This window comes from Microtus pennsylvanicus, chromosome 10 (genome assembly GCF_037038515.1).
Source record: "Microtus pennsylvanicus isolate mMicPen1 chromosome 10, mMicPen1.hap1, whole genome shotgun sequence".
Taxonomy (NCBI): Eukaryota; Metazoa; Chordata; class Mammalia; order Rodentia; family Cricetidae; genus Microtus; species Microtus pennsylvanicus.
Window position 1 is genome coordinate 49,556,906 of NC_134588.1, and position 14,185 is coordinate 49,571,090.

At 42.9% G+C, this 14,185-nt stretch overlaps 1 protein-coding gene across 7 annotated transcripts in view; it reads left to right on the plus strand.

Moving 5' to 3' along the window:
• Nucleotides 1-761: 761 nt before the first annotated feature.
• Nucleotides 762-14,185, plus strand: part of Abl2 (ABL proto-oncogene 2, non-receptor tyrosine kinase) — a 91,930-nt gene continuing 78,506 nt past the window's right edge. For all 7 annotated transcript variants that reach the window (XM_075988318.1, XM_075988323.1, XM_075988319.1 and 4 more), the window contains exon 1: nt 762-1,198. In XM_075988318.1, coding sequence (XP_075844433.1) covers nt 1,042-1,198 — 157 coding nt within the window. In that variant the 5' untranslated portion in view covers nt 762-1,041. The remainder of the gene's footprint in view (nt 1,199-14,185) is intronic.

The following is a 14,185-nucleotide window of genomic DNA, read 5'->3' on the forward strand; positions in this document are numbered from 1 at the left end:
CCCCGGTCACTATTTAGACACCAGAAGCTAAAGATGAGTAAGTTCTGACTCAGAAACGAGGTCAAAGCGATTATTTTTTCCTTGTCAACAAAGGAGGGCCTGACCTCGTGCACAGTGAGGAAAACACGTCTGTGGGGAGATTAGTTTTACTGTTGAGCGTTTAAAGCAAACAAACACACGCGGTTAGGCAGATGGCAGAAGAGTTCAAGAGCTATCCATGTCATACAAGGAGTTTGGGCTATAACTGTTTTGCCAATAACACCGCAAAGTGCACCCAACCTAGGCGAATGCAATTTGACATCAAGAAATAATCCGCCAAATTAAAATTAAGCTAACCCTGCCCGGTAATTTTGTACCCATTTGAAACTTCACTCTAGGCCTGCTGCTAACTGTGTGAAGCGCTCCTCATTTGAATGGCAGCGAAGCACCGGGATTCACGAGCCTCAGCTGCTTGCCGCTGAGCTGTGCACGTGGTGGGTTCTCAACCTCCTCTGACTTGACAGGTGGAGGTGGGTCAGGAAAGACTGGGGATTCATACACTCCCAAGGGAGTTGGTGTGTGGAGTCGGACGTGGACGATCGTCCGCACCGGCGGGTTCGGACCCGGACGCCCGGCGCAGCGAAGCACCAGCGGGCCCCCGAGAGCTTCGGAGGAGCGGTGGGCCCTAGCTTCTACCCAGCGGGGCGCGGCGCGGGGCGGGGCCACCAGGAGCTCCGCCCTCCGAGTAGCGGAGGTGCCTGGCGAGAGGGGGCGGGAGACGCTCTGTCCCACGCTCGCCCTGTGCTCGGTGGTTTAAAGATGGCGGCGGCGGCTGGGGTGCGGAGCCGCCGGAGGGGGAGGGAGAAGGAGAGTCTGTGAGTCGCTGGGAGGCAGCGCGGCGGCGGCTGTAAGGAGTCCTCGTGTGGAGCCGCCGGCGACTCGGGCCCGGGGGGCCTGGGCTTGGGCTGGAGAGGCCGGAGCGGCGCCAGGAGCTCCGAGGCCGGAGCAGAGGAGGAATGTGAGCAGGGGTCGGCGGGGGCGCGGGAGTACGCGAGCGGCGGGATGGGGCAGCAGGTGGGCCGCGTCGGGGAGGCTCCCGGGCTCCAGCAGCCGCAGCCGCGCGGGATCCGGGGAAGCAGCGCAGCCAGGCCCTCGGGCCGCAGGCGGGACCCGGCGGGGCGTACCGCAGACACCGGCTTCAACGTCTTCACCCAGCACGGTGAGTGTGTCCGGAGCCGGCGGAGGGCTTGAGGTGGGGGCCGGAGATGGGGTGGGGTAGGGGCGAGGTGCGAGGCGGACGGGCAGCCCTCGGGGGGCCAGGGCTGGAGGGGTGCCCGCTAGTGGGGGCGGAATCTGCTGCCATCTGGGCCAGTCACGGGAGGCGAGGCACACCCCTCCCCCCGCCCGGCTCGGCTCTCCAGCCTGGCTGGCAGCGTCTGGGGGCGGCGGCGGCAGAGAGAGCAAGCAGGGGTCTTAGGGACCTAGGCTAGACTGTCTGCTGTCCTGGGACTGGACGGGGCGAGTGTGGAACGAGGGATGGTGTCCCTAGGGAGGGAAGAATGAAGGCAGGTATGAACTCAGGTTCTGGAGGTGGGAGGATAAACCGGTTGTTAAGGAAGGGAACGAGTCGTGCCCTGAGGAATTGGGAAATAGGTACTGCATCTTGAGATCGTGGCATATTCGGTGTGTGTTTTATTAGTCAGGCATCGAGCAGTGTCAGAATGGTGAGTTGTGAACCCTTTTTAGCATCTCTTTACTTTCAATAGAGTATTTTCCCTAAACTGAAAATGAAGGGCTTTGCCAAACCACCCTGTTCTGTGTGTCTGAGTAGGACCCAGGATTCTGAGATGGCTGGCAGGGCTGTAGATGGGTGGGTATGATTGGGGAAAGGAATGTGAGTTTTCTTTGAGCCGCAGTTGCGTGTACATATATGCATAGGTGCTCTAGGTCGTATGGAACTTGAGCTGTCTCATAGCGCGTCCTCAGAAGAGCTGTCTCTAAACTATTTAAAATTACATTTATTTTGTGTGTGAGTGTATGTGTGCGGGCGTATTCATGCAGAGCTCAGAAGACAACTCGGGGAATCCCTTCTCTCCTTCCACCATGTGAGTTCCAGGTATTGAACTCCTTCATCATCAGGCTGGGAGGCAAGTGCCTTTACTGAGCCGTTCTGTTGGTCCAGTGTCTCTAAACTCTTAGTAGATACAGATTTTGGGCACATACTCTTATTAATTTGTGTGTCTTTATTATATGCTCTAATAATGTAGTTAACAAACAGAAATGAGTATAAGAAAGAGTGCAGTGGGAAAAATTGAGTATAGAGTTCTGTAAGTCAGTGACATTGCACACAGCATGACCGAGGCCCTGAGTTCAAGCCTCAGCAGCAGCAGCAGCAAAAAAAAAAAATTATTATTATTTTCCCCTGAGGCCAAGTGGATCCTTTTGTTCCTCTGTAGTGTTGTCGACCCTTTTTCAGAGAACTTTCCTAGAGAGGGCAGACTAGAGAAGGGGGGAAAGGCAGAAGATATCCTAAGACCCTCAAGAGGCTGCTGATATAGATGTGACTTCTAGAGAAAGGACTGGCCAGTAGAAACTGGTTGAGAAGTAGCAAAGTAGAGTTTCACTGAGAATATGTGTAGAAGCAAAGTAAAGGATAAACACTGTCCCACACCGCATAATTTGGGGAGAGGGAAGGTTAAGAAGTGCAAACTAGTCACGAGGAAGGGGGGTGACGATAGATGGTAGCGTGCCAAAAAGAGGTCCCAGCGGTTTGTAGCTGTTGGTCGAGTTGTGTCTGAGTTCTGCATTTGGACTCCTTTGTTTCCCTTTTCCTTTTTGAATTTTTAAAAACCGGTTAAAATTTTTATGTGTTTGGGTGTTTTGCTGCATGTATGTCTGTGTGCCATATGCATGCATACCTGATGCCCAGAGAGGCCAGAAGGAAGGCATCAGGTCTTCTCCTGAACTGGATGGTTGGTGAGCTGTCATGTGGGTGCTGGTGATTGAGCCCAGCTCCTCTGCAAGAGCAGTGGGTGCTCTTAACTACTGAGGCATCAGTCCATCTCCAGAGTTGTTTCTTAATGGAGGAGGTAGGTGATTTGGGGCCATCTGAGTTTTAAGTTTTATGTGCTCACTATTAAAGATGTGCTTGTGCAGCTCATCAAGGTGTGTGAGTTTCTATGCAGGGGCTATTTATAAAGTGTTTATTGACATACTGAAACATTGGGAACAGGGTTAACAGTTTTCAGGAAGAAATTCATATGGCTTTGCTTTATGGGGTTACTGTGTTAAGTGTAGCCCAGTGGGCAGTGGTGACCCTGTCCTTCTTTGGCCTGTAAGAAGGAAGAAGTCGTGAATAATGGACAAAGGGGGTTTTGAAGGCCACACTTGATTTGGGCCTGTGGAGCTGGAAAGAGCAGACTAGGTAGAAGACAGTGGGAAGTCGTGGATGAAATAGTCAGGAGACACTAGAGCAAAATTGGAATTTTTTTTCTTTTTGTGATTAAGAGCCTAACTGTGCAACCTTGGCTGGCCTGGAACTCACTACGTAGAACAGGTTGCCCTTCAGACTCAGAGATTGGCCTGCTTCTGCCTCCTGAGTGATGGCATTAAAGAGGTGTGCCAGCATGCACATGTGTAGGGTCTTTGTGTAGTGGAGGCCACCGTCGGACTTGCAAACCCTACTCACTCATACTCAGATACTGGTATTATGGAAGTGAGCACCCAGCTGCCATCTTTGAGTTTGTCTGAAAGAGCTGCCCTTTAAGTTTGTAACTTGATTACTCTGAGAAGTAATAGGAACAAAACATTTAATTGAAAGAGACTGGATTATGGGTACTCTGGCAGAAAGTTTCATCAGTTTAGTTGATTGGCTGTAGTTTATAGATTTTATCAATAAACTCAGGTATGAAATATAATGCTGGGAACTTGGCCTTAAAGTCAGTGGATTAGCAGCAATGGGAGTAGGCGGTGAGTTCAAGGTGAGTTCTGTTTATTTAGTGAGTTACGAGTGCTTTTGAGTACCTGTTGCATTCTGAGAGCCTTGTGAATGTTGAATGTGAGTCCTTCATGAACTTAAGGGACTTGAACCCCCAAGGCAGGGTTTCTCTGTGTAACAGTCCTGGCTGCCTTGGAACTCGATTTGTAGACCAGGCTGGCTTTGAACTCTCAGAGATCCACCTGCCTCTGCCTCACAAGTGCTGGGATTAAGGACTTGATTCTCAACATTCTCTTTGGCATTGTGATCCAGGTGGGAGCCCTGGATCCCTGACTGTTTATTTCCTGTGTGACCCTGGGCAAGTTATATATTGGGCTCAGCATTTGTAAAATAAGAATTAATAAGAGTACCCAGTAGTTTATCAGTTACTATTGCAAAGCATTTAGAATAGTGCCTTGCACATACTAGGAATTCAATGTAGGCCAAGTGTGATGGTACACAACTGTAGTCTCAGTACCAGGAGGCAGAGACAGGTGAATCTCTTTGAGTTCAACGCCAGCCTCGTCTAAAGTGAATCAATCTCTCTCTCTCTCTCTCTCTCTCTCTCTCTCTCTCTCTCTCTCTCTCTCTTTATATATATAATTCAGTGTGTCTTACCTCTTTTCATCATCCTTATTTTTATTTTATGTGCATTGGTGTTTTGCCTGTGTGTGTGCCTGTGTGAGGGTGTCAGAAGCTTTGGACCTGGAGTTACAGACAGGTGTGAGCTGCTGGGTGGGTGTTAGGAATTGAACCTGGGTCCTGTGGAAGAGCAGCATGTGCTCTTAACCACTGAGCCGTCTCTCTAGCCCCTATTCTTATTAAAAATGAGGATGTGTCAAAGTTAAAGTCAAGGTTTGTACCTGAGTAACTGGGATAAATGATTTTTATCCTTTAAAATTTTTAACCTTTAAAAAGGTTGAAAATTAGAAGCAGATGGATAGGATGTGAATATGGTAGCCAAAGACTAGTATGAAAAGAGTTGAAATAATAAATACTGGAAGAAATAAAGGTAAAGTAAGTACTTTTTGATTTTGTGGGGTGGTAGTCTGGGGGATTGAACTGAGGGCCTCATACAAGCTAGACAGTACTCTACCACTGAGCCAATATGTATTCGTTACATTCATACTCTGCCACGTGTCTAGCAGTAGTAGCCCATGAAAGATAACTTGTCCCACCTGGGAGGCTGAGGTTAGGAATGTGAAGGCATTCTTTGCTTGTACCTAAGGAGACAAAAATGGGTACTTCAGAGGACTAGGAGATTGCTCAGTGGTCAGGCACTTGCCCAGCATGTCAGGTCCTGTCTTTAACCTCCTGTGCTGTTTTAAAAATAAACAGACAGACAACTGAGGCTGAGACTGAGTTTAAGGCCTGGTCTACATAGCAAGTATACATTTGGCATTATTGTGAAAAACTAATCTCTGTCATCATGGAACTAGTATATAAATCACTATCCTATGCCTATAATCCCAGCCCTTGGAAGCTGAGGCAGATGGATTGCTGTGTATTTGAGGTTAGCCTGGGGGTATGGAGTGAGTATCAGACCAGCAAGGGCTGTGTAGTAAGACCCCATCTCAAAAAACTGGGAAAAAACTTGCTGTCTTGAGTTTATTGAATTATTAGCTTGTAAATCCACAACTAAAAGGTTTGGTGTGGAGCTGGAGAGATGGCTGAGTAGTTGACTGCTTGCTGCTCTTGCAGAGGAACTAAGTTTGGTTACTAGAACCTAGTCTAGGTGGCTCATAACAGCTTGTTAAGTCCAGCTCCAGGTGATTTGATGCCTTCTGGCCTCCTCCAACACCTTTAAACACCCTGCCCCCCCTCAGCACGGAAAATAAATCTTACAAGTGTGACAGAGCCAGGCAGTGGTGGCATATGTCTTTAATCCAAGAACTCAGGAGACACTGGAAGGCAGATCTCTGTGAGCTTGAGGCCAGCCAGGTCTACAAGAGCTAGTTCCAGGACAGGCTCCAAAGCTACAGAGAAACCCTAAAAAAAGTGTGATAGACTCTTGAGTTTACATGTAGATTTAAATTTTTTATATTATTACTTTGTTTATAATTTTTAAATTATTATTAAATTGTTATTGTGTGTGTGTGTATGTGATGTGTGTTTTAGTGCAGAGGTACATGGAGGTCAGAGAACAATCTTTATAAGTTCTTTCCCTTCTATCATGGGTTCCTGGAATTGAACTCATGTCATCAGGCTTACACAACAATTGATTTTGCTTGCTGAACTGTCTCACTGGCTCTCCGTATAAATTTTAATATATATATAATTTACATTAAAATTTATATATATATCTTAGAAAGTTTATCAGAGTCCATGATTTTTTTTCTTTAGCCAAGGGTGGCAATTTTTTTCATTGTTAATATCGTGAGTTAGCTGTTAAAATGATTTGCTTTGCCAGAAATGTTTTTAGAAATGTAATTTAAAAGGAATGAAATAGGCCATATTTTAGTATGAAAGAATGAGATATTGTATGACTTGTCAGTTTTTTAATTGAAGCTTTATAGTTGAGATGATGTTTTGTGTTGGTAATCTCTATTTGTCTTTTTGTTGTTTGTTTTGCTGTGTGCAGTAGGCTGGCCTTGAGCTTTCTTCCTGCCGCAGTAGTCTGCCTAGTGCCGAGATTACCAGTGTGAACCACCGCGCCTAGCTGCTTACTCTGCTTTTTAGTATCTGGCATACCTTTCAACAGTTAAAAGATGTCAAGTCAGTGTTGCTTCCTTCCTACCTCCTTTCTGAAAATTATATTTAAAAAAGCCCAAATTATAAGGTTTTGAGTAATAAAAAAATTTTAAGCTCGCTATTTTAAATCATTGGAATTTTCTTTTTATATCTATAGTGTATCCCCCCCACCCCGGGTTTCTTTGTGTAGCCAAGGCTATCCTAGAACTCTTTGTAAACCAGGCTGGCCTTTGCCTCCCAAGTGCTGGAATTAAAGGTGTGAGCCACCACTGCCCAGCTCTATAGTGCATTTTTAAGTCTTTACAGAGTAAGTTGTGGGTACTCCAAAGTAAAATGATATTCCTGAAAGATAGCATGATCTGTTGTATTGAACACTTACTGCATTTTGTCCATGGGAACATTCTCTATGTGTAGCCCAGGCTGGTATTGCTCTGTTTATAAAGACAGTCTCCTGTACCCTAGGATGACCTAAAACTTGATAACTGAGGATGGCCTTGAATTCCCTGTTCTCTTGCTCCACTTTCCCAAATGCTGAGCTTACAGATGTGTGCCACCACATGGGACTTGTAGGCTGGTCTCAAACTATTCTATCTCCACCTCTAAGCGCTGTGTTCTAGGTATTACGATGCCTAGCAGTGATCACTAATTGTTAGGAGAATTAAATTTTTGTTGTTTTTCTTTTTAGTTTGGGTCTCACTCTATATCACAAGCTGGCAGGCAACGTATCATGTAGGTCAGAAAAACTTTAAAAAATTGTTTGGATGGACACAGTAGTATATACCTGTAATCCCAGTACTCAGGTGGCTGAGGATTGAAAATTATGAATGTAGAAGAGTGTAAAATACTCACCACCCAGGCCCTCTATAGTAAATGATTCAGAACTACTGAACAGAAGGGACAACCAAGAGCTTACATCCCCAGCCATCAGGCAAAGAAAGCACATTGGGAATGGCTCTAGTCCTTTGAATTCTCAAACCCTCCTCCAGTGACACACACCTCCTCTAGCAAGACCACACCTTCTCTAATCCTTCCCAGACTGGTCAACCGGCTGGGGAGCAAAGATTCAAACATAGGAACCAACAGCGGCCTCTCATTCCTCCCACCACTCCTTGTGTCCTTTGCTAGAACCTGAACTGGGTAGGTGTTCTTGTGGTTGTGGTGTTCTTGTTTAAATCACATACATATACTTCCTTTTATATATTTCTGTAATAGTGTTAGTTAAACATTTTAAACTGACAAGTAACAATTTTACTTGATAGAACTTTGTAGGTGAGGTTGAGATGACTCAGGTGGAGTCTACGGGCTCACTGACTGTTCTAGCTGAAATGGTGAGCTTCCAGTTCATTGAAAGACCTTGTCTCAAAAAATAAGGTGAAAAAGGATTGAAGAAAAACATCCTCATGTCAATCTCTGGCCTCCATGTGGGCCCATATGGGTGAGCTCACCCTCATACACATTCATGGAGCACATGCACACAGACGTGTTGAAAAGAAGACAACAAAAAAGAAAACTGTAGGTAGCTGCTTTTACCATGACATCAGAATATTCAGATATGGAAGATGATCTGTGATAGCATTTTTTGTCTTAGCATTAACGTAACTATCTGGAGGAGGGCATTATTTTGTATTTATAACACTAGAATATATAATTGAAGTGCTCCAATGATCTAGTATTAGAATTTATATTGGCTGCCTGAAGTATCTCTAGTTTTATTTTTGCTGCACTGTGCAATTTATAAGAACCTTTTTATTTCCAGATAATATGTCAGGCCTATTCTGCAAGAGCTTTTAGCTGCGGAGAGATCTTGCCAGCCCAGAGTATTTTCTCTGTTCCTGTATTAGTGTAATCTATACTTTCTAATTGTACATGTTAATGACTCTAAGATCTTTAAAAATTTTTTATTTATTTATTTATTTATTTGGTTTTTCAAGACAGGGTTTCTCTGTGGTTTTGGAGCCTGTCCTGGAACTAGCTCTTGTAGACCAGGCTGGTCTCTAACTCACAGAGATCCGCCTGCCTCTGCCTCCCTAGTGCTGGGATTAAAGGCGTGCGCCGCCACCGCCCAGCCCTCTAAGAGAATTTTTAGGTATAATTTAGACAGAACTGTTTTTTCAAAAACTGTCAATGCTCAGATAGCTGTTAATCAACTTCTTCATTTAAGAAGTTAGAGGATCCTGCCCTGGCCTCCAGCGGAGAGATCCTCTTGCTTGACTCTGAGTGCTGGAATTAAAGGAATGCACCACCTTGCCCAGGGAAAATATTTATTTTTGTCCTTTATGTCTATGTGTCTGTGCGTGGGTATGTGCACTTTAGTGCAGGTGTCTATGGAGACAGAGGATTCGGATCTCCTGCAGCCAGAATTGCAGACACTCAATGGGCCATCTGCTGGAAGCCAGACTCGGGTGTTCTTGAGAAGCATCTGCTCCTGACTCCAAGCGATCTCTCTAGTCACCACCACAAGTCTTTAAAATAACAACAAAAAAATGTTAAAAACTTTTTGAGCATAGAAGTGAGATTTTTTTGCAGTGTGTGTGTGTGTGTGTTTGCACACTTTGTTAGTAGCACTGGTGTTTTGGTTACATGTGTACTCTGAGAATATCATACAAATTAGAAAGTTGTTTCAGTATTGCTTTTCAGTCAAACTTCCAATCAAATAAAAGCATAGATGAATATACATTTAATATAATAGCATCCCAAATTTAGTCTGGATTCCTTAAAGAAACAATAACTACCATGAGCTCTGGCTTCATTTTGCTTGTAAATATGCTGAGTGTGCGGTGATTTGCTGGCTTCTCCACTGTGAGCTCTGCCAGTGTTGGGTTTTCACCAGCATAACACAGCTCAGCAGGCTCAGGCCATTTGTATTCCCTGGTTTGCTGTCCTAGGAGAGGACTGGCCTAGAAATCTTTCAGTTGATGTGGTCACGGTCAAAGGTAGCTTAATAGACAGTATATATACACATATATTTTTATAGTCTACCCTTCCTTCTATGCTGATTATAACAAACTGAAGAAATACTACTGAGTTAAAATTCAAGCTTGCCACTTAGTATTTTCTGGTTCCAGGCAATTATAAGAAAATATTCTATAAAAACTAACAATATATTGTTTGTATCACCCACCTGTCTTTATTTATAAAAAGGTTGATGCTCAAAGTTTTTTTTATTATAGTAACTCTTTGAGTTAAAGATTGCATTTCATGTACAACGATACCTAAATGTAGAAAACAAATGTACCATAGAGGAGCTTGTACAGTAGTCAGTAAGTAGCTGGGCGTGGTGACACATGCCTTTAATCCCAGCACTAGGGAGGCAGAGGCCAGCCTGTTCTACATAGTGAGTTCCTGGACAGCCAAGACTATATAGAGAAACCCTGTCTTAAAAAAACAAGTTTAAGATTTATTTAAAACTTTAAAAAAATAATTAGTTTTATGTTTCTGGGTATTTTGCCTGCATGTATGTCTGTGTACCACCTGTGTGAAGTGCCCACAATGACCAAAAGGGGCACTGGAGTGGCAGACAGGTTTGAAATACGATGTGGGTGCTGGGAATTGAACTGAGTCCTCTGGAAGAGCAGCTGGTACTCTTACCCATCTCTCCAGCCCAGATCTGTAGGCACACAGTAGATAACCATTTATTATTATTATCACCTTTGTCTTTGTTATTGTTATTTGAAACAGTGTTTCTCTGTGTTAGCTCTGGCTTTGTACAAGAACAGGCTGGCCTTGAATTTAGAGATCCACCTGCCTCTGCCTCCTGAGTGCTGGGATTAAAGTCGTGGGCCACCACCGCCTGGCTATTATTATTATTAATTAACGTTTTGACTAGCATACAAATAAATAGTTTTTACCCTGACATTTTCATGCATATGTCTTCAGACAGTATTAATATTTGATATTGGCCATATTATAGTGCATAATTTATAGTCAGTGAGTGTGCTTTGAACAAACCGAAGCATTCCTTGAAGTTGTTGATGGGTCTGAAAAAAGTGTTTCAAATCTGTCTTTATTCTCTTTATATTCTTCCCCCCACTTAATTGCCCTATTTTTAATGTAATTGTATTTTACTGTATTTATTTGAAACAGTTTCACGTTGTAGCCGTAGCTGACCTGAAATCACTACATAGTCCAGGGTGGCCTTGAACTCTAGCCAACCCTCCTACCTTAGCTTCTAGAGTGAGCAGCCTAAGTCTTCAAGTAAAACTTCATCAAATTCTATATCATTTTGTTTCATTAACTTTTTTTATTTTGTTCTATAATTAACTCTGTTTAGAAAAATTTTAATGCTTTTATAAGTTCTTTGACCTAATTATTTCAAGACTTCTTAAAATTATTAACTATGTTCAAACAAGGCGTTCTCAGCCCTGGGCAAGTAGGTTGTTTTCTTCTCCAGCCTAAGGTCACCCACTAGATCACTCACTTAGTGTTTGTTTTTGTTTTTTGATTTATTTGGTGTTTGTTTGTTTGTTTGTTGATGAGGTCTCACTGCGTAGCCCAGGTTGGTGGTGACTTTCTGCAATCCTCCTGCCTCTGTCCTGGGATTATAGGCACGAGCCAGCACACCCTGCTTATTTTTTGTTTCTTCTTAGCAGTATGTAGGTTTTTTTTTTTTTTTTGGTTTTTCGAGACAGGGTTTCTCTGTAGCTTTGGAGCCTGTCCTGGAACTAGCTCTGTAGACCAGGCTGGTCTCTAACTCACAGAGATCCGCCTGCCTCTGCCTCCCGAGTGCTGGGATTAAAGGCGTGCGCCACCACCGCCCGGCTTGTAGTTTTTTTTTTTTTTAGTTCTGAAAATGAACCCAAAGCCTCATGCCTGCAAGGCAAGTATCCTACCACCGAGTTATAGTTCTGCCCATCTTTTCATTTTCGTCTTGAAGCACAAGGGTTTGATGTGGTAGCTGTGGGAAAAGTTTTAAGGAGGACTCTTTATACATATCAGATTTGGAGTTCATTGTTTTCAAGTTTAGGATATTTGCTTATTTCTCTGTTTTCCATAGTATTTGCCTTTTTTTATGTCTATATTGTAGACTAATTCACATTGATATCTTCATGGTTGGTTTTTCAATTAGCAAATTTCATCAAATTCTTTGCTGTTTTGCTTGGACTCAGCTATTCCACACTACAGAATTGCTTCTATCTACTTCAGCAGTTTCTGTGAGTGGTGTGTGTTGGCAGTACTCTTCAGTTATAAGAAGTAGAGGTCATCTTATGCCATCCCTAGCAAACTCCCATGCTTCACTGGCCAAGTAGAGAATTCAAGGATAAGAATGCAGCAAGGACTGTCCAGAAACAGGAAGTGGAAGGCTGCTAAAAATTCAGCCAGTATTTATTTTCTGTTTCTTGTTTTAGCTTCTGTTTGCTCATTTTATCCTCCTCTCTAATTCTGTTCATTACACTTCCTGTATTTTAGCCCGAAAGTGATGGTCCATATAATGTTCATTGCTTGATCTCAGCTATATTTCCAGGACTGTCACCATGATCACAGCATCTGTTAGAGTTTTTCAATTTCTATAATTTTGTACAAAGTGATAGATTGTAATGAGGCCTGAACTGTGTATTTCTCTACCAAACAGTTGTCAGTAGCACTCTTGCTTCCAGTTGACTTCTGAAATGTGTCCAGGCAGTGCTGGATATCCCTGTGGATATACAAGTCTCTGTTGCTGAGACCCAGCAATGTGTTTGCTGTCCGCTACCACTGGTGTGAGGGTGTCAGGAAGCTTTAGAAGGTGGTGGTTGGTGGGGTCTTTGCCTTTTTCTTTTGTTTGTTTGGGTTTTTTTTTTGTAGCAACTCTTTAAATGTTTTTCAAATTGTTCCTATTAAACTTATTTTTTCTTATAAGGTATCTGTATTTAATGTACTCTCATTTCATTTTTTCAGAAGTGGTTTAGGAGACCAGTAGGTAGCCGGCATTTATTATCATTACATTTGTTTATTTTGGGGGTGGCATATGAACTAGGATGCATGTATGGAGGTCAGAGCACACATGTTCTTTCATCCCAACTGTGAGGGTTCCAGGTATTGAGCTCAGGTTGAGACTTGGCAGCAGGCACTTTCATCTGCGAAGCCATCTCAGCAGCTCTAATGTGCTTTCTTATTACTTAAAGTTTTTGACTAGATTTTATTTATAGAGCTTGCCATTTTGGGTCATTTCGCTGAATTTCTGGATTTCCCCAAAATTCCTTCTAGTTTTTCTTTTTCCTGAGAGCAAGTAGTATGTATGTATGTGTGTATGTATATATATATATATATATATATATATATATATATATATATTTATATATATATATATATATATATATATATGAAGGTATTAGATGTTTTTAAGAAGAAATTTGTGAGTTTGATTCTTCAACAGAGGCATTAAAAATTTAGAGCTGGAAGAAACCTTAAATACAGTGATTTCAATAAAGTTGATTTGCAGACAGGCGAACTGATATTTGGGGAGTTGAAAGTTGATGATGCCCCCATAGCCTGTTACTAGATGCAGAGGAAGGAAATAGTCTTTTCCTCACTCTCAACTCTGTTCTTGGCTGAAATCATTGTAACAAAAGGCAGACCAGTAAGAGAAACTTATGGAGTTATATGTCTTCTGGTTTTCCACATAAGAATGTTTCACTTAGAGAGATTGTTTCCTGCCATTGGTTTAAGCCCCCCAGCCCCCCAAAGGGACAGATTCTTCTGTAGCCTAGACCAAAACTGAGTACACGGCCAAGAATGACCTTGAACTTCTGGTCCTCCTTACCAGTTTTTGCAAACAGCTGGTTGTGTATACTCTGGGTGTAGAGGTAGGGCTCTGTGCATCTGCAGGTACTCTAGCTAAGCTGGGTTCCCAGCCCTTAGCAGCCTGACTTTTACTTTTTTTTTTGTATTCTCCAGTTCTCTGCTGGGGGTGGTGTATGTGCCTGCTTTTCTTTATGTTCTAAAAAGCCTTTATGATAATAGAGAAGGGGAAAATGTAGCATATTATTTGTTAAAGGTTAATAAATATAATGGATTAGTTCATTTGGTACTACTTTGCAGAAATTGTGTTGTACCTTTCTCATATTTTTAGACTTATGTTAAAAGAATTATTAGTAAAATAAGTGTAGATAATTACTATCAGGAAGTATGTTTCTTTTAAACAGTTTGAGATAAAAATAGGTGGTACAGACCTGTAATTCCCTCTGCTCTGGAGGTTTAGGCAGGAAAGCCTGTCTGGGCTGCAGAGTGGGCCCTGAGACTTTGTCTGAGCTGAAGCTCTTGCATAGTTATATGTTAGACCTCACATTCAGTCCCCAGTGAAGGAAGGGAGGATAGGTGACACTTAACAAAATGACGTTTCTAACTTTAAACAGATTTTTTAATCTTAAAATTCTTTTTATTGTCGTTTGCTTTTGCATGCATTTGTTTTTTGTTTTTTGTTTTTTTGTATGTGTGCATATGTGTGCTTGAGGCAAGTGTTCTATCACTGGGCTAAGCCTCCAACTCCTTCACCTTATATTTTGAGACAGGGTCTCTCACTGAACTTGGCCTCAGATTTGGCTAGACTTGCTGATCAGCAAA